Here is a 20869-nt window from a genome sequence, read left to right on the forward strand (position 1 = left end):
GAAAGTCTTTACGACGCCCCGTCTCCGCGTATTCGGCTGGAAATCACCTGGACAGGCTCGTTGAAAAGGAATCCCGAAGAGGAGACTCTCCTGGCTCGTCCTTCGAAGAAACGACAGAAACGGATCCTGGAACGCGACCGCCTCGTTACGCTCGCGTCCGCTTTCGACCAAACGACGACCTTCAATTAGCTGCCATCGTGGTGACCATAGTCGCGGAGCATCATCGCACGTGACAAGGTGCTAATCGTGACCTCGAACAACTCGTCAAACGCATCCCCATTAGGATGCCTCCACGCAATGGATTCTAGAACCGTCATTCCGCTCGACGTTCTCCGATTCGCTTCGCGATCCTTGATGACCCTGACCTTGAACGCGTTCCACGTCCGTTCGACTCGCTATAATTTCCATAAAACCTACTGGAATCCGCCTCGCGACCCGCTCGAGGACTAATTCGTCCTACGATTCACGCTTCAGGGTATCGAGATAGACTGGTTTAACGTAGATGAAATACTTCTTCGGTGATGCGTTCGCGTTGATAATTAATCGTTTCCGATGTGTCGAGCTTCTTCTCGGAAGACTTCTTCGGTCTTTCAGGATGAGACATGCCGAACCTGAAGGCTAATCGGGAATGAAACGTTTTTTGTTCGTGTAAGGGACAAATACTTGGCTATGATGATATTTTCTCAATTTATTTATAATTGAAATTTTCTTATGGCATTTGCTGTTGACGTGGAATTTGTTGAAGTTTTAACGAAGGATGAATGATATTTCTCTGGAATTCACTGCAAGAAGCATTAAATACGATGATTGCAGTCGTCAAGGATTCGACGTTGTTTAACAACTTCACGAACGTATCCGTCAATCGTTCTCCGCTTTTAGGAAACTCAGTTTCCATTAATCTCCACCCGCGGCGGTGTGAACACGATTCAGTGAACAGCTGGCTGGTTAATGATCGCAATAAGTTGACCGTAATGACGGTTATAATTCTGCGTTGACGTTCTAACTACGTCCGGTTTCGAGATTTCCAGATGGAATGGCCATGGTTGTGGTTCGCCGGAAGAAAGTCTCACATCCCTTCGTCAGGAATTCCTTGAATCTTTTTTCTCTTCTCTTAAGATACCTACTGAATTCTTCAAGGTTTCTTGATTTACAAACTGTTTCGAGTCCTCTGGGATCTTCGATCTTGATTATTTAGCGGCCTGAATTTAATTGCCAGCCTGATTCATTAAATTGCGAACGATCTATTTCTGGATCAACAAAAAAGAACCATCCATAAATCAATGTTGCATGCGATTACTAAACACAGTTACGTTGTTAGCCCCGTTAATAAATCAAGATCGATAAAACATCGAGATGATCGTAATTTCTCGGCCATTAGTGCATCCCTCTTAATAAAGCGGCTTCTCTTTCCGAGTACCGCTGGACGCGTGTAATTGCGCCAGATAAATGTGTAAAATTCAGTAGACAAGTCGTTCGGCCGAGCCCCTGGCCCATTAAGTACCCGTTCTTCGAGCACCATTAGAACATCACCTGTTGGATATTCGTGGTGGCACGGCGTTGCATCGCGATTTGCGTAAGAATCGCGTCTCCTTGCGACGACTCGTGTCGCAACCATTGCAATAAACCGTGGAATGCTGATGATTTTCAACCGAAAGGGGGGAAAAAAGTGGCAAGGTCCTCGTCGTAGCCCGATTCTTGATCCGCTACAAAAATACGACGAGTTATAACCAGAATTTTTAATCATCCAGGCACTTAACGTTCCAGTTTATTATAATTACCCAATTATCTACTTCGTGTAATTAGGTAAAATATCACTGTGGTTCTGTTTCTTTTTTCTTTCATCCATAAATAATTACAAATCTTCACGTGTTACGTTCGTGCCGTTATATCGTGTTTCTATTAGCTTTATAATTCATCTTCTTTTTTTCTCAATTAGCAAGGAATCGAGTCACGTGTATTAAAACGCATCTTCGCTCATCGAAGCGGTATAAAAAAACTCGGTGATTTTTCCATTTGCGTTGAAAAAGGCAATCTTGTTCGATCGTGAACAAAGTGAAGGGATCCGTGCGATCGGTATTAAAAACGTTTTCCGCAAACATGAGCCGGTTTGCGTATCGCATGTCGGCGAAAGGGTGTTGGGGACGCGTAATCGTTTCGACGAACACGTCGATCGCGGGGATCGTCGAAGGTGACGAGATAAATCGATAGGTAATTCCCGTCGACGATCGACTCTCGACGAAATTTATCTGCAATTAAGCCGCGTGTTCCTTCTTCCTCGATTAGCTGCGACTTGTTCCCTCGAAGGTCGGCGGAAAGTGAATTCAGAATAATAACTGGAAGAAATCGTGGTTTCTCCTCTAACGAAGGGCGTTGACGAATCACGGTCGATTAGGCGCGGTGAAATTTTACGAGGAAACATTACGATCTTTATTGAATAGCCGGTGAAAATCGCCATTGTCGCGAACTGTAACTTAATGGACCGTGTCATGGATGTTCGATTAATGTCGACGTTAGTCTTCTTGTAAAATAAAAGATTTCCCTTTAGTCTCGTTTGTGATTAACCGCTTAAGGATGCAATCAGTCTTCATTGCATTACAAAGGATCAAATGAAGGCAAGCTGTCTTTACAAACGTCGCAAATATCGTGATCGTATTGTACACCATTCTCGAAGGTTGTTGCGGTTTCGATGGACTATTATTAATCCTGTTGAATCGGTGCACAACGCGCGGAAATTACGGTGTTTCTCGAGGAAAAACGACAGGAAAACCGCGAGAGAGGTGTCTGACGTAAGATTCATAAGAAAACAGCGGAGGAATCGAGTCGAGTTTCGCTGTAATTGTTGTCCGAGCGAACCACTTCTATTTCTTCAGATCATTTTTCTTACGCCTACGTCCCGGTGTCGTTTCGTTTGCTCAATGAGACAATAAACACGGAACTGTGCTTTGTATATCTTTCAAGGCATCTGCATCTGTCTTCATCACCGCTGAGATTGTTAGAATTATATAACGTCGCTGGAAGTTTTTAATAAACATAAAAATCCATAATTGACGTCTTCGACAAAAATGAAGAAATATGAATTTTTATGAAAGAAATCAGTTCGTCGAACCCGAGTCAAGTTACTTTCAAAATATATATTTTTATATCTTGAATTTGCTTTAGCCATTCACCTAAATCCTTCTATCTTATAAACACCCCTTCGTCGACCAACATTCCCATGAAGCTACACGAGTTATACCAGTTTCCTGATTCGTCAACAGCGTATCCTTGAAACGAAGAGACTCCCTCATAGGAGGAGAGAATCAGAATAAGAAAAGAAAAACAACAGGTAAGATCGCCCACGATCGTTCACCACGAAGACGCGTGCTCTCCTTCCTCCCCCGTTAATTAATTCAGCACGGTGCCGTTGGTCCTTGGCATACAGACCGTGCCGGACCCATCGGACGCCTATAAACTGCCCACCGATCGGGTCGCGGAATGTGCATTTTTAGCGGTTGCAAATGCGTGCAAGGGCAAGGCTTTTTTGCCCCGGTATACCCCGCCCTCCGTGACGCGATCCTAGTGAAAGGGCGAGAGGGAGAGGAGAGAGCATCCGTGTACCATCGAGCGTCCATGTTGGTCGAGCTAAACAAAGGAGAAGCCAGGATCCGATCCGATCCGATCCTCTTCGAGCTTGTTCTCGAGGACGAAGGTAAACGCACCTCTCGGTCCAGACGCGTCAGCGAGACCAAGAACAGGTAACGGATGCACTGGTGCAACAGGTGCCAGGCACAAAGGCATCGTCGAAGGCTGGACAGCGTTCGCCACGGGGGGAAAATCGTAATTGAGTTTTATAAATAGCGTTCTGAGTCGACTGTTGCTTGATGTTGTCTCTGTATGACTGGATCGGACTGCGCAGCACCGTTTGCACTGTGGGTCTTGCGATCTTTACATTGGGTTATTTATCACTTCATTTTTTTCTGAAAGGGCTTGGGGAAGATCATGATTGTTGATGACTCTCCGGATAATTTGAATGGGTTCTTTGGAACTTGATTTTGTTATGGAAAAAGTTTGATTGAAGTGGAATTAATTGCGAAGATCTCTTTTTAATTAAATAGGTTCATTTCTGTTCGATTTTATTTTCTTTTGATTAAAAAATATATTTCTTTCCCTATGTATATTTATTTGATAAATAACAATTAAGTACTGGCATGTACAAAGTGGTCTTTTAAAGATCCTCCGCCGCTGTTTAATTGAATCGAGTAAATCAATGGTAAAGATAATCCATATATCAAAAAAACTGATAGAATCGTAAATCGAAGATCATTTTTCACCGGATCATAAGCGCGTTAAGATGGAACGATTCGTTGTAGTCCTTCTTTATTTAATTGAATCCTTTACCGTGACTAAATACGCGTCCACCGTGACTACCGCGTTTCAATTATCCCACTGATATTGATTCCTTAGCGTTCACCTTCGTGCGTTGTTTAATTGACTCGTCACCCGGTGCATTCCCTCCCTGCAATCTTCGTGTTCGGCCGGAAAGGACGGATCGAGGCGGCTCGACATTGCCTTAAATCAATTATATGCGCCGCTTACGCAGCCATAATTCATTGCACGGCCTTAATCTCAAAATACAAGATCAGGAAAAGTAATAAACGATCAGCGAGCTATAATGGCCGGCCTTGTGGCCCGATCTGGATCGCTCGCGTTCCACGCATTCTCGAAACTTCGCCAAAGTATTTCGGGTACCTGTCCGCGCGAAAATCATCTCGTCGATCCAAAGAAACCCAAATACTTGCGATTCTTACCGGTGTAAACGATTTTAATTCTGGCCCCGTCTCGTGGATAAGTTTGCACGAGATTCTGAATCGAATTCGTCACAAAGAAAATAATATAATTCATTTTTGTCAGAGATCTTGCTGGTGATATGGAATACAGGTATATTATACAGGATCCGAAGTTTAATCCTGACGTCTGATTGACCTTGTCACGAATTTCCAGTTTGGCTATTAATCATCGCCGTATTTAAATCATAATTACAGGTTTCAAACGGTGACAATAAATTTAGCGAGATCGTGTATTTAAATCTGCTTTTAAGAGGAGACTAATTGCTGCCGTTAACGGAAATTGATCGATGAAAAAAGGATACTCATTTTATCTTGCACATAATCAAGGTTAACATTTTGATGGATAGTTCCAGTAATTGGTGCAACACTTTGAAGCACGTTTGCGAGAGATTCATGACAATCATATTTCTTACATTATTCGTATAATTAGGACTAAGGTATTGAAAAACGTAAATTTGCGAGCTTTCTTATCGAAGATAAAAGGAAAAGTACCATAAAATGAAACGTTCACGATTTGAAATGTTTCTACAAAACTTGATCCTCTCTGGCAAAAACAACGAGTTCTTTTTATATTGCAAAAACGGCCTTCGAGATCGAGAGACGGAGAGAAAATCGTAGCGATCCCGTTCGAACAGATCCCGGTACCGCAGTCTAATTAAAGCGATTCCATCGTGGCGTGGATGACGTTCGCCAGTGTTTTCGTGCAACGTCGCGTCGGATTATCATTTCAAATGTGCATTCCGCGTAAACGGCGTCGCGTGGGACGCGAATGGATCGTGTCTCGGGTAATAGAGAAGTCCCATTCGAGAGGTCGTTTCGCTGGTTAATCGAGTCGACCGACACAGTCGACCCGGCTTTATTGCTCGACCGACGACAATAATCGTTCGCCAGTTGCCCTCAGGGCGAGGACGCCACCTCGAAACGAGGTTAATCGCAAGAAAGTGACCCATACAGGGCGAAACGTTCCTCCGGCTGCTTCACCCACCATCTCGTTCCCGACTTCTGGCTATCATGTACGATTCTATCGCGATCCATTTTGCGCCACGAGGCTAATTAAACGAGGATTTATGCGGTTGAAACTCGAGCAAACATCGTCCAAGGGATCGTGAAGCCAGTGGCTGCTTCTTTAAACGGAGACCATCAACGTCAACAGCGTTAACCGGACGGTAAATTATCGCGATAACTGGAGTCTTTGCTTGCAATATCGTTTTGTTTCACGGGTAAAGTACAATTCAGACCTCGATTAAACGCCTGGATGGCTGGTCCGGTCGAGCCTCGCGTTGGAATTATTAAAATCATGGCTGGATCGGGAGATTGTTGGATATCTCTTGTTCATTTATCGTGTTTTGCACTTAAACAGCTTTTAACGCCTGCCAATCGAACGGGATATGTATCGTTCCGAACGACTTGATTTTTATTTATTGCGAGGAAAACGTGTCTCTTTGCTGCGTCATCCTTATGGCTTCGAATTATAATGGTGTCCTCGCGTGTCGTTGTACCATAAAATTGAACACCGTTTAATCTTCACGCCTGTCCACTACTTCCTAGTCGGTTTCGATAAACCACGGATTTACGGTCTTGTTCTTCTCACCGTGACTCGACCAATTCGCGTAAATTCATTTAACTCGAGCTTAATGTTCATTGTTAAACAGAAACATCTGACAGAGATATGATTATTTAGTGATTCCGATAATTTTAAGTAAACCGAAATAAACATAGCGGTTGAATGCGAAATGATTGCGGGTCGTCGAGCAAAGATTAATCATGGTTTCAGGGAATTTTCGTCGGGACGCCCACGTTCGTTCGCGCCTCCAGCCACATTCCAGCTCTGACGTAATAAATACACGATTTGTATAATTTTGAACGCGACCGTGGACCGGGCTTTTTCCTACGTGCCATTTGCATTGTGTCGACACGCAAACACGACGTTCTTGGCCCGTTACGTTATCCCCGAGGCTGAAGGAAATCCACTCAGAACGTCTTCATTCTTGAACAATAGAAATCGAGCAAGGAGTTTATTTAAGAAAGCGTTGCATAGGCTGTCAACGACTTTTGCGATTGACACGGTGCGTATGGAAAATCGCGGGATTCGTCGGCGAGGAAATCGAGGAACAGCGAGAGGAAGGAGGCTCGACGAGGGTCCGAGGCCGAGTCGAGAGACGGGACGACGCGACGCGGTGGCATACCGTCGAAGGCTTCGTTGTTGCCCATCCCGGGATTACGTACCTTGGTCGTAGACCTTACTCGAGGCGAGCTCGTGCTCGCAGCTGGTTGCATAACATCCGAGGCTCCTCGGTGGCCGCTCATTGCCGCGCGACCACGATTCACAGTAATGCTTTGAGCATCCCACTTAACTGGAACCGCGACGAAAGGTTACGAGGATCGCGATAGATAGCGGCGTTATCTGTTTGCAACAACGCTTCTACAAGCAGCGAAGGTAATGAACTCGCGCCTTGAAATTGCTGTAATTGTTTGATATCTCGCTTTATAAGTGATTTCAGATAAAATCCTCCAGATTCATGTTAATCTTAATGAAGTAAACTGCAGTGTTTACAAATGATAAGAAGTTCGAATGTTTCGAATGGCAAGGTCTGATGGTAACAGAAAAAAAAAGTTGTCGAGTGAAAGATTGCAAATCAGTGGCTCGTGGCGTGGACAAGTGGAAGCTTAGACTGATTAATTCATGGTTATATTTGAAAGTGACGCTTCAGAGTGTTTTTTTGAAGTGCTGATGATTGAGATTTCGACCGTGTGTCAGCAAAAAATGAATCGTCGATTAATTTATCTTTTAAATGCAATTGCATTTTTTTTCAACCAAACTTTTTGTTCGAATCATTTAGTCTTTCTGACAGTATGTATTTCAGTTCGAAAAAAATCAGAATCTATTATTTAAAAGCAAACAACAAGGTCATTTATTTAAATAATTTCGAAACAGAATACTATTATGTACACAAGATATTATAAATAAACACACTTGTCTCAAAAAGCGTATCTTGCATGGAATAGAGGAAGTGACTGTAAACAACCTGGGTTTCTATCGTCTCGAAACTTTCTCCAAAGTCATCAGAAATCTTTCTCCTGTTGTTTGTTCAAATTCGTCGAATTGAAAGCAACCGAAGAGAATAGTCGAACGTTTGCCAGCAATGAATGCGATACTTTCTTCATCGTGACTGCCCTTTCGAGTTGGCAAAGGTGCTTCATGGGAGGTACCGACTCGAATAGCTGGCTAAACAACATGGGTAGGACAGAATAGTCGAAGAAAGTATCCTCCTCCTGTCTTCTCAACTGGGATCATAATGACTCTTGAGCGTTGTACTGCGTTCCTAAACGCGTTGACAACACAATGCGTTGTATTCAAAACTCGCGGTACATCTGAAGCGAGGCGTCGCGACGATCGAGGAATGTTTGAGTTCGAAGACGAATGAATTTCACGTGTGGGCGAGAAGAAAGTTAAAAATTTTTATTCAATTAAAATTTCCAAATGAAAGTTTGGCTCGTTCCAAATACATCGCTCGTCAGGATCTGTCAACATTTTTGAATACCCCTACGTGAAATGATGCACTTTGTTCGTGGTATATGAATTCCTATGGGTGCTTGCGAAATGCAGTTTCGAAAAGCAGCTATTAAACAACGTTTGTTACATACATTTATCGACTCTCCTCGCCGCAGAACATCGTACTGCAAATTATCAACTTACAAAGTAACACAGCAATCATGCTAAGTACCCGTACCTCCACTGACTGCTCTATTATTTACGAGCCTCCTATTCCTTTGTGTAATTCATTTGGAAAGTAAAATAAAGTCGTAGTGCAGTTGGTAACGATAAAAAAACAAACAAGGCACAGAAGTGGTATTAGAAACATTCGAGATCCTCGTGCAAACAGCAACACATTATTTCGCGAATCGAATCAGCGAAGACAAACCGGTAGAAGATATCATCAGCATCTGTTTTCTTTCTCTCTCAGTCTGTGTAAGCCTTGCGAAATTCCAGTTTCCATGGTGGAGCAACAGTTCATCCAGCCGTGGTAGATAACTGAACCAGTCGTCATTAATTGCTCTGTACGCGGCGTGTTACACTTTGTTCCACGGGAATCTCGCTTATTACCATCCTCGATTTGCATTTCGACTCGTTTATGCGCTCGGCGCGCGACCTAATCCCCCTCCAAGCCGCGTAATTGCTCTTTTACGTAATCAGGAATCTTTACGATAGCCGGTCGAACGTACGAGACAAGCGACATCCAGGCGGGATTTTCACGCGCTTCGAAATCACCAATTCGCGTGACGAACGAACTCGTAAACCCTGTTAACACTCGTGTACTTTTTCGCGTTTACGACGGCGTTATCTTACCGTTCGTATTTTTACGAGATCTCGCTATCTATCGCGACCCTCGAGCGGCCGCTTGACGGACAGGTGAAACGGAAAAATGAGACAGGCAGATGAGGCAATCGACGAGATTTCGTGAGATACGCTTTTGTATTTTGAACGTTCACTTCGTTGCAAAAATCAGTTTTTTTCTCTTCTTGCTGGCCGATTTGAATAAACGGCAATGCTGTTGATGAAACGCGTCAAATTTAGCGAGATATTAATTTTAAAAAGAAGTCTCGTTGTTTATCCGAGATCGAAACTTTCCTTGGTTACAAAAAAAAAAACAAGGCAAAGCTGTGCTAATTTCTCGGTGATACCCGATTCTTCGACCTCCCACCTGTTTCTCTGAACGAATAATGATAATCGTGGCCACCCACGCGAGTCTGCGGTGAGCCGGCCAGTTTTTCCGAGCGGTGTACAGCGAGACTGCTTTTTCTTCGCCAATTACGGTGCGGCGCTCGGCTAATCGCTCGATAAATCTCGTGGAAACATTTGCTTTAACGCGATTCATTTCGCCTCTGCGAATTCCCGTTGGCGACTCGCAGCAGCTGCCTTCAGCCTCGATTACCGCACGCTTTTTAAGTCCACTTTGCTCTTCTCCATAATGAGTGCTCTCTTTGTGCCGGAAACGTGACCGCCCACGTTCGTACTCGGACACTTCCTACTTCTCACGTTTTGCCATCTTAGCGTATCTTCGATCGCTTCTCTTTTTCATTTTATCCGACGAATTGTTAGCTGATCGATTGCTTCATTCAGCGGATTCTAATCGATGTCGAGCGTGTTCGAGAGGATAAAACAGGCTCCGAAAGTGGTGACCGACATTAAGAGCCGGCAAATGCAAGTTGCGGCTGGGGCAATCTGGTCGTGGCATCTTGCCAAATAAACAAGCGTGTGTCGTGGGCGAGCAACTGGGCTCGTGACTTTTTATTATGCGCTTGAATTCGTACGAGTCTCACGAGCGGACAGAAGCTCGAAGCCACGAACGGCGAAAAATTCGGGACCGATCTGCTGGTCGAATAAATCGCATGCGACTACGCGAAGGTGAACGCGCGGGTTGCATCGATACCTCTAATGATTAAGTGACTTTATTGCCTCATTAAGAAGTAACACGGGTATTTATGCGGTGCGCGGCATAATGCGGTTGCTCAACACCGGATCGCTCGGAATAAGCGCAGTTTGAAACGGCTCCCGGCGCTCTTTCGCGCGGGAATGCGATAAAACGATGATCAACAGAGGGCAGAACCGCGTAAATGCAAGATTTTCGAGCTGGTTACTCGTACCGACCCGCGGTTATGATTAATTATCGCCTCGTTTGTTATACCACTTTCGTAAGATACGTCTCGGTGGCGGTCTCTACTCTTCTTCTCTTCTCTTCGTTTCTTCGAAAAAAATATTCCTCGCGCACGCTTCGCCTGTCAGCGTTTCATTTTTGCTGGCTAACTTTTATTCCTTTTTTCTCTCTCGCGATCCCAGAAGAATAAGAAGGTTTTTGTCCGTCGTTCGATCAGAAGCGTGCTAAAATTGAATGTTGCGTAATTTGTGTAACTTAATTGTTGTCTGACTGGCAGGTAATTAATGTGCCTAGGACGCACCGTTACATTCAGAATTTTAACCTTTGAATCCCAATGAAAAGTGGCAATTGAGACCCAGCTACTATTAATTATAAATAGCATTATACGTGACGAAGTGCTTCGATTTCTTCATGTCCAGTTACAAATTGCTCCGAAAACTATCGGCTCGAAAAATTGAAAGCTTTTAGCCAGAACGTAATGATTCGTCGATAAGGCTGGGTTTAATGCTCGCCTTGCGCCACGAAAATACGTCAACAGTTGGGAAGATCGCGAAACGATGTGCCAAAGGCTCCCACTTTTTCTCGTTGCCACGAGATTATGTCATCGATCGCGAGAGGATTAAGAAATAACTTAACGCTGATCAATTTGTCAGTCGTGCAGCGCCACGCGAAAAATTGAGAAGCCGGATGGTTTTGAAAACGAGCGACGTCTTGTATCGATGCCCTCTTATAAATGCGTTTTACCACGTTATGCAACTATCGGATCTGGAAGTGGGCTGAACGCGCACGAAAAGTCGCTTTTGTGGAGCGTGCATATCGTGGAAACATCGAAGTCACATTAAGACCGAAGCCCGAGACAAGCCATTAAAAACCGACTCGAAAACGCTGCACGCCTACATTTTAATCCTGCCCAACTACGTTTTAATTTGTCTCGTTCATACGTTTGCTCAATCTCTCATTTTCTCTCGAACCTCGTGCTTAATCGTTTTACCAGCAGAAAACAGACTCTGTTTTTTGTATCTATACAAAGTGCCAATGAACGTATTTCGTCTTTCCCTTTTGTATTAGGAGATTGCCAATTTGTTCCATATTTTATCATTCTGTGGTTTGATGTTATGCAACTGTTACTTAATAGAACTCGGTGTTAGCTACTATGTTACGTGTTCCTTTTTCCAAAGATTTTTTGGGAAACGCGAAGTATAATAAAACCGTAGTTAACTCTTCTATCGATTTTGATGAATGAGAATCGGTGTAACTTTCAAGTACAAACATTCATGAGGCTGTGTAACAAGTACCGTATGCACTTGTATGCACTTATCTTGTTTAGAACATGTTTCTTAATGTCTATCATTTACGAATCACCGAGTGCCCAGAATCTCTACCCCAGATACTCGATCAGACACGAGTCAGATGGATTCTTCGTTCCTCCGTTCGAGCCGCAAGTTTCTTAGATATCGAACCATCTATCCTTCTCATCGACCCTGCTGACTTTTTAAATCGTACATGGGAATGCATGGAACGGTGTTGTAATACGATCCGTGTCATTGCTGTAGAAGGAATTTGAATATGTAGATCACGCGGTACTGCGGACAGATAAAAAATCGCAGCGATAGTCACCGCCTTTGAAACGCTGCCACCGATTTGCATCACGTGCGCATAATTCGCTGACATACCCATGGCGATCTTGTTCGAGTTCGTTATGCGGGATCGAGTTTTCATTAACCCGTTCGTTGGGAATAAGATAGGAAGAGAAGGATTGTAATTTTCTCTGGAGCTTCCTCGAGAGGCAGATCTTTATTTTTTCTTCTTAGCGGTTCGAGCTGCGGTTCGTTGGCTCTTTCCTCTTCCGACGTGGGACCCAACGTCACGGTGATAAATCGCTCTAACGAACCGTACAAGCATCGTGTTATTATTATTTCTCTGTTCAAGGAAAGTGATTAGAATACAGAACGGGGTAAACCTGAGGAACGGGAGGTACAGGCGAACCAGCTCGTTGCGACAGTGGTTCGACTGGTCTGAAAATGGAAGGGTGCCCACTGATGCCAAGGCTGAATTCCATTTCCATTGCAACTCCTCTGGTCGGCGCACACAGCTGAATTAATGCCTTTGATTTACGTATCTAACAGCTTTCTGTTTGGGAAATCAAAGAGCTGCTCGAGTGTTGACTCAGAGGATGAGAATAGAAGAAAAACTTGGGAAAGTTGAGCACAATTTCGACTTGCGAGAAATTTTAGCAGGAAACTTAGACGTTGGTCATAGATTTTTATTAAGAACACAAAGGGTTGAATTTCATTTTGTTCTTTTGTTTTGTCCTCGTGTTCCTCACGATTTTCGATAAATTCGTAGGCAAAGGTTGCATTATAGGTGGAAAATTTGTAGTATTCAATTTGTATGTTTATTTCAAGGAGAACTCTGTGTTTTGCACAATTTTCGAAAAAGTGTACGTTCGATTTTTCAACACCGATATCCCACGGCGAACTGGAACGGCTGAACGAAGCTGTGGTAGTTAGCAGAGTCAACGAAGCGTGCACGCGACTTTTCCACAGTCACTTTCATAATGCAAGCCACTTCCGAAAGTGAATTGACTTATCCGAAGTCGGGAGAAGGTTACGCATAATATGCAGCATTACGTACACGCCGATCGGTTTCGCGCTCAACCGTTTGGAATGCTTTCAATTTCCAACTCACAGTTTTCTACTTATTCTGTCTACATGGAATAAAGATTTCCAATCTTTTTTGCTTCACATACAAAGTGAAACATTAGATGTTTATCGTATATCCATTTCAGTGAATTAATTAGAAAAAAAAGAGGCGAGGAAAAACGATTGAATAAAATTAACAGGTTCAGTGCCATTGACGTGATTGATGATCAATACTATTTATCATAATATCATTGTTCATAAATCATCGAATTTTCTAAGGCGCTGTAGCTGTTTCGATTCTACACTTTTCTACTTAAAACAATGAAAAAGGTTCAAAGAAAGAAAGCAACAATTTGCTCGAACCGATCACGCGTAGCACGCTTCTTTAACGCTGAAATATATGTCACGGCTGCTTTGATATTCTTTTGAGCATACTGTCGAAGCCTCTCGCGTTTACAGGCTGCCCCATTGTTGACTTGTTCCGCTGCTCGATGAATCGAACCATGACGAACGCGATTGCGACGTTTCCCTTAGCGGTAATAGCCGTTCAATTATCTCCTCGAAGCGTCAGCTAACTCGAGATCGGTTCGCAATCGTGCAGCTGTTGCACATTCGTTGCGGCAACATCGTTTTCTGATAACTCGAACAACCAACAACCACGGTCCGCCGTATGCCAAACGTAGCGCAGAGTTAGTGAAACGATGCGTTAATGGTCCGACTTTCGCGTTGGCTATGCAACGGGTTGCGAGGATAATCACGGAATTCGTGTCGAACGAAATCGACGAAAAAGAAAGGGAAAGATTCATCCTTCTAGACAACCGATTTCAGATTCGAACGTTTTGCAATTCGGCCCATAATTTACGAGCCTTCGCCGCTGGATATTCAATTTCTTTCATTTTCCCACTTTTTATCGAGAAATTCGTCAACATACAATTTTGCAAATTCGATTTTAATTGGACCGAATTGCTGGAAAGGTGTTCGAACGCGAATCCTTGCACGTTTACAATTTCCCTTTCCATTTGAGTATGTTTGTACCGTGCTTTTTGTTCGGACACGTTGCGAGTGTTACGTTGTCACGGTTGCTTAACTCTTCTAAACCGGAACGCAATTTGTCGCGGACTTTCTCAGCGTTCACTGTTTAACGCAAGGACAAGAATCAGGGCAACATCTTGTAATAATAACGTGACACGTCGTAACCAAAACAAACCGGGTTGATGACATGACATTTCATTGTAACACTTCGATGGAATCGTACTTTTTTAGAATCTTTGACTCTTGCGATTTTAAAGGAAAAATTATTGATTTAATTATATTTGTAAGTTTGGAAATTTATATTAGGAAATTTGTGGTTGTACGAGGGAGAAGCGGCGTACGGTGTCATTGCCCTGTTTTCTTTGGAAGATCATTCGTCCCTGATTTAGCACGACCCAATTGTTTGAGGAAAACCGATGCCACGTAACGAATCAACGGCAATGTCAATCAACGCTGTGACGTTACGTGACTCGCATTGTTTCCGACCAGGTGTCACGGACGCACGTAACGCGACGTCACATCGACGAGTGATTGACCTAGCTCGATGTACGTTTAGCTGGAGGTACACGCGTATCAACTTATTCAACTTTTACCTTCTAGAATTTCACTTAACAGATGTCGACACTGTTTCTTACAACAATCATCTTATTTTACCAATGATTCTTTTCTTTCTCGATACTTTTCTTGTAGATTTATATTTAATTAAAAATCCTGAGTACTGGAGCCCTGAATGAAAATTTTGCAGTAGTCTTCGACCTTACAAAAGAATTTTGCAAAATTCTTAAATTCGAACACTGTGATCGCTATAACACAAAAGGAAAAAAAACGAAAGATTACTCACCGACATGTCAATCAGAGCAGCTTCCAAGCGAGTTCCTTCGAATGAAATCAGCCCAGTGCAGTGGCACGAACGACCCTCGATCCTCAGTCGCGTGACAGCGATCGCCAAAGGAGGAGGGTCCCACGAACAGGACGATCCACTCTCTTTCCTCGTAGTCCACCGAAAAGCCAGAAAACAGCCCCGTTACGTAACGAGACTATCTCGAATCGCGTGGTGTTTGCGACGTCGATGAAGAACAGAAAGGAAAAGATGGGACCACGAGTCGAAAGGAGCAGCTGACCGATCCAAGCCGCTCAATTGCGCGCACGTATGCGGGATTCGCCCGTAATTCGAAGACTGGTCATCGCGTTGACGACGCGAGGGTATTCAAAGATCGAAACGGCGTCGCGATCCAGCGGAGGTGCGTCCCGATGGTGACCAGAGGGGGCAGTCGGGGACGAGAGGAGCGAAGCGGGGTCACGAAGAGGGGATCAGGCCCAACTCGGGGCCCCCCTGCGATTCTTTTCGAAGAGAGGGAGATGCCCGAACCCTCGAGCTGGTAGGGGATTCGGCGAGGACCCAACGAGGAACGAAGAGGACCAACGAAAGAGAGGAAGATCGTCGACCAAGTGAATCCGGCCAGCACCGGGTAAGAAGCGCGCATTCTTGTGTGTCAGCGGGCGATAGTTATGGACCCCTGGCAACCTTGTCCCAGTAGCGTGCTCGTGCGCGCCCATCTGAACCGATCCGATGCGATCCGATCGGATGCGACGCGCGAAAAGTCACTGCGACGAAATACGAGCTCTGATAAGGAGACCAGCTGCTTTCCCAGGGAGAAACGATCCTTCCGTAGCCCGCTTGTTTTCGACAACGAGAAAGAAAACGCCTGCCTGCTATCTGGGTCATGGATGTGGCCCAAGCAAGAGAAGATGCGTTTCTTGGCCCCCTTCTTGATGCAACGCAACTCGTGGGAGGCGGTGTTTGTCGGTAGAGGATATCTGGGTTTATTGGGGAACCTTTCTTCTTCTCTGGTTTTTTTTTCCTTCTTTTAAGTAAAAACGAAGAAGGGTGCTTGTTATCTGGTAAGATTACCACTTTGATGATTATACATCTCATAGGGAACATCGATTGGTAAAAAATGATAGAAAATGTTAAGGGGGTTGGTCTAATTTTCGCTACTGGAACGAACGATTCTCACCTGATCAAAATCTCCTTGACCAAATTCCCGTGTGAACAAAGATTCAGCGAAACCGCAGACGTTTATCTGCATTCACCGTGCAGAATCGAGGAAAAAACGAGTGTTGAGACGATTTCCTGCGGAAGAAGAGAAGTCGATGTTTGCGATCGAGACAGATAGAAACCTCGTCCTGTCCGATGCACGCGAACGACAGGCGAGCATTTGGGTCAGGGTCGAGCAAAAGGATTGTTTTGTCAGTCTAGGCGAGTCGAGGATGCGTCCGCCCTTTTGTCAGTGACACGAGAATCGCGTATGGTATCGTATGTTCAGTGATGAACAAATAATTCTAGTTAGTCAAAGTTCGCCTCGTTTCTTTCACCAATTAGGTATTAAATCACAGAAAATTTTTTTGCTACACGTATAATACAACGGAACACGCAACGCGAAGACACTTGATTGTTTACTCTCTGTTCCTCGAACAATTACCTGCATGATAGTTTTGCAAGATCGAGAAGGTTGGGCAATTGTTTCTAGCGCGCGAGAATCATGAGTAACAACAAAAGAGTGTTGCTGTCCAATTGACATCGAGGTACACCTCATTTCCATTGCAAATCGAACTGATTTGCGCATAGTAAACTTAATGAAATAGCTTTGAGAAAATTCTCGGAACGACGTCAAGGAGGAAGTGTCGCTTTTTGCTTGAAATTATGTCACAGTGTGAATCAGTTAATTGTTAGATTGCATAGAAAAGACAGTTCTCATTCAGTAATGAGAGATATAAGATCATTTCTACCTCGTGATGAGCTGATTTCTAGAGAATCATGGGGCATTCCATGGAAAGCAACACGGAATTGTTTACCTGGAAGTTCTTTCCCTTCGGGTTTCTCAACAAAATTTCGGTCAGGGTCGCTCGATCCACTGTTCTAGTCGGAACACGTCGTAAAAGCCCTTTTGATAGCAACCTCATAAAACGTTGCTCTCTTACCAATTACGTCTTCACGCGATTCAGCTTGGATGGCTGGCTTTTTGCCGTCTAGTGCTTCGGGTTATGACTTCGCTTGATTGGCGACCAGCTTTTTTATCCCGTAAAATTGCTCTTCGAAAAGAATAAGAGCGGCCGATTCCTTGAAAATTCCACGTTTCTGCCCTCGACGAGAATACATTTGTCTTACAGCATCAAAACTGTTTCTATTTAAAGTCTCAAAGACGAGTTAACTGAATTAACCGGAGAACACAGTTGCAATTGACGTAACTAGGAAAATATATGTCATTAGTTTACTTGAACGGATGCCTGTCATTTTCGAAAATAATATCTCTCTACATGGGAATTTACAAGATACATATTTACATAATTATTTCTTGTACCTTTGTTCCAAGGAATAAGCACTTGCATCTATTCAACCTCAACCTAATCTCTTTGAATTAACATCCGAACGACTGGATGAATTTGAAATTTTATTACACGCTAAATTATATAATACATCGAAGTTTTGACATTGATTCTCTCGAAATCAATCCGGGTTTCAGCGTGTTTTGCAATTTTGGCGCCACTCGAGAGATCTCGCGATGGTCCAGTTTCAGCGAGACGCGCCGCGGCCAGATTCCGCTCGATACGCCGCAGGTGTACGTTTCTCCTGATGCAAATTATCCCCGAGACTCGACACCCCGTTTCACGCTCGTAACTTACCGCGAAACACGCCCGTTACCCGCGATTTATTCACGATCCCTACGTACCGATACAACATTCCTCTTCCCCTCTTAAACATTTCGTTTCGAGACGATTATCTCTCAAGTACAAATTAAAATCAGATTGTTTAATTTTCCATCCGAGTAGCGAAGCGCTCGAGCAAACAAGCCAATTACAATCTAATCGCTTCCAGAAAATCTCTTACCGTCAACCTCGGTACCATCCCCCACCCGTTCGTTTGATTCATCGTTAGAACCGACACGATCGTTCAATTTTTCTCGTTTAAAATTCCAGTCCACGTTCGTACAATCGACACCTCACTATCGATCTTCGTGTACATTTTCATCGCGAAGTGATTCATGTGATCGAGAATGTACGATCCGCATTTAAACGCGAATGCTTCTCACTGCACTCGTTTAGTAGAAGAATGTTTCAGTTCTTAATTATCCAATAAATATTTTAAACAAACCTTTGATCTATTCAGAGGTTTCAGGATTCGAAAACAGACTCAGGCGACAGGAACTGTCTATTCTTCTATTGATTATTGATTGGTATTTAGGCCTGGCATTACGTAATCTTTTTTTCCATCGCGTGGCCGCCAAAGCGACGGATAAAAGAACTATTTCCCGGGAGGTGCGGGGGCGGTAGTGAATCGTCGTGACATTGGACTTACATTTTCCGTATGCGTCTCGCGTTCAACCGGGCTCGAACAACCGGGAGGCCTCTCTGTTTTTCTCTTTCTCTCTTTCTATTTCGATTGATGCCGAACTCTGTCGCTCTTGGTACACGCGGTTGAAATACGGAGCCGTACGCGTCAAAAACGACTGGTTCTGCCTAGTACGTGGACGGGCACGCGTGCTGCGAGCATCCGCCAATTGCGAAATGCAGGAATTTAAAGGAGCATTCCCGGTAAGGTCATCCGTCCCCGGGGTCGTCCTGGTAATTGCCACGTAATTACGGAACGCGTGCACGGGCGGCTCTACGCGCCGTCAAACACGTAATTCGACGTTTCACCGGTTTTCATACTTCCCAGAAAACAGTAGCACCCTTGAAATAATCACTTGATGATTTCACGGAGAAACCTTTGACAAAAAGCGATAGGAAAGAAATTAATAAAAGTCAGCAGAACCTCTTAGTCGCGCTATTATAATGCAAATTCGTTGTCTCTCTTATCAACCTTATTATGCGTCGATCGCTACGCAGAAAGAAGGACCAAAGTGAAACCGTTTGCAATTTCGAATTGCTTTGTCAATTACGAAACGAATCCGTGATGCTAGCCATGAAAACGGGGTCACCAGGTTCGAACGATTTTACCTTTAATAGCGTTTTCGTGTTTCTAGAAGACACATTACCAGCGTTAATCACCCGAAATAGAGAACTAGAACAAGCGGTTTGCAGCAGGAGGAAGTCCTTTAGACGACGGAACCCCTTCGGAAATTTCTACCAGGGTTACACGGCCGGTTGCGAAAAGAGGAATAGGAAGGACATCGCGACAGAACAAGGTTACCCTGGTAATTATCGTGCAATTAGACCGTGCATTCGATGCTTAATTTCGTCACAATAACTGCCGGTTTTGCAACGAACCGTGCCTCCTCGTGGGACATTATTGTTAAATTAAAGGACTTGTCGTATTGTTAATAAACGAGATTGTTCAGAAGTTAAGAGTTGGAATCCTTGGATTTTGGCATGATTTTATATTTCATTCGATTATAGTTCACTTCTTTTACCGTTCTTTATAGTAATTCATTCGAATGATTATTAATTGCGAGTTACGCGACTTTATTTCGAAATTCGACAAGAATAATTGCGATAAGTATATCTAATTATCAACGCGTCGATGCTTGTACATTTATTCTTTTTTCAAACGTACGTTTTGTGTTTGAGGCTACGAGGCTAACGGAAATATAGTCGGTCTTAAATAACTCAGAAGTCAGCTATGGAAATCATGTTATGGAAAGTTCAATGTCCTCGACGCACAAAGTGTTGCTCAAGTAAGTTCTATCGTCTTTCCCGTAACCTTTACCTCCTGACACTTTGTACTAAGGTATTTTAATTGAAGATACCTTCTCTTAAATTCATATTTCTATGAATTTATTACAACATCAGATTACATTTCATGCAGCAGGGTCTCGAAATCACGGATCAAAAGGTGTCGATCAAACGTCATCGCGTTCAATGTCAATACCGTTCGTTGGAAAATTATACCAATTCAAAGTTTAATTTAATAGTCCATAGTTTCTATAGTTGTCACTCTATTGAAGACGTTCAAATGCGTAGACGCAACGATCGTGACGGAAGACGGACAAACGAGCTAGCAGTCCAGGATTCACCGATGTCACTTGACGCCAGTAGCCTTGTAACATATACGCAAATAACCCAATAAATCTCGCCATAGGCTGATGCTCATCCTTCGTAATCCTTGACACCGACGACACGGTGTCACCGCATCCTCGTCGAGTTCTAGTCGCCGCAAAGAAGGAGAGAACACGATAACACGTACGAACGAAGCCGGATCAACGTTGCCTGCTTTCCCAATAACAGTGCTCTTCGTTAACTAGTCGAGCCTGTATCGTATTATACGTCACTTTTCTTCTCGACGCTCGTCTATCCTCCTCCGGAGGCGTTAATGATCCTTAGAAGTTAATGACCGGACATGCGAATCCGGCTCTCTTCGCTAGTTGCTACTTTTGCTTATTTATATCCTTTTTTTCCTTTTTTTTTTTTTTTTATTGGATTCTTCACTCTTAGGAATACAGTCGGGCGCAGAAGTCCGTAACGGCAAAAACTACTCGTTTAATTTCAAAACCGTTTAATTAGTACCACACATAAAACTTAGATTATTACTTTGTAAAGTAACGAAGCTTAGAAAGTCGCGTTCGAGTCGCCGTTCTAAATCTTTCAGTAAGAGTCTTCACGGTACTGCAATCTTTTCGTGAGAGATAGCATCTGTGATTCATGCGTTGCAAAATTAAGCGAAATGTCTGTCGAGGTGAGAAACTCGTGTATACCAAGTTTGACCTCAGACCAT

At 43.7% G+C, this 20869-nt stretch overlaps 2 protein-coding genes and 1 long non-coding RNA gene across 3 annotated transcripts in view; 2 read left to right on the forward strand and 1 right to left on the reverse strand.

Annotated features, from left to right (window-relative positions):
* LOC114874948 overlaps positions 1-15315 on the reverse strand; it is a 52021-nt gene extending 36706 nt beyond the window's left edge. Inside the window, exon 1 of the mRNA XM_046286317.1 lies at positions 14999-15315. Coding sequence (XP_046142273.1) covers positions 14999-15004 — 6 coding nt within the window. The 5' untranslated portion in view covers positions 15005-15315. The remainder of the gene's footprint in view (positions 1-14998) is intronic.
* Positions 1-20869, forward strand: part of LOC114874947 (nuclear migration protein nudC) — a 72812-nt gene that overhangs the window by 38110 nt on the left and 13833 nt on the right. The gene's annotated exons all lie outside the window — the stretch shown is intronic.
* Positions 5508-7795, forward strand: LOC114874951. The gene is made up of 3 exons (XR_003789163.2): positions 5508-5992; positions 6601-7263; positions 7319-7795. It is a non-coding gene; the product is annotated as an uncharacterized LOC114874951 (long non-coding RNA).

This window comes from Osmia bicornis, chromosome 6, assembly GCF_907164935.1.
Source record: "Osmia bicornis bicornis chromosome 6, iOsmBic2.1, whole genome shotgun sequence".
NCBI classification, from domain to species: domain Eukaryota; kingdom Metazoa; phylum Arthropoda; class Insecta; order Hymenoptera; family Megachilidae; genus Osmia; species Osmia bicornis.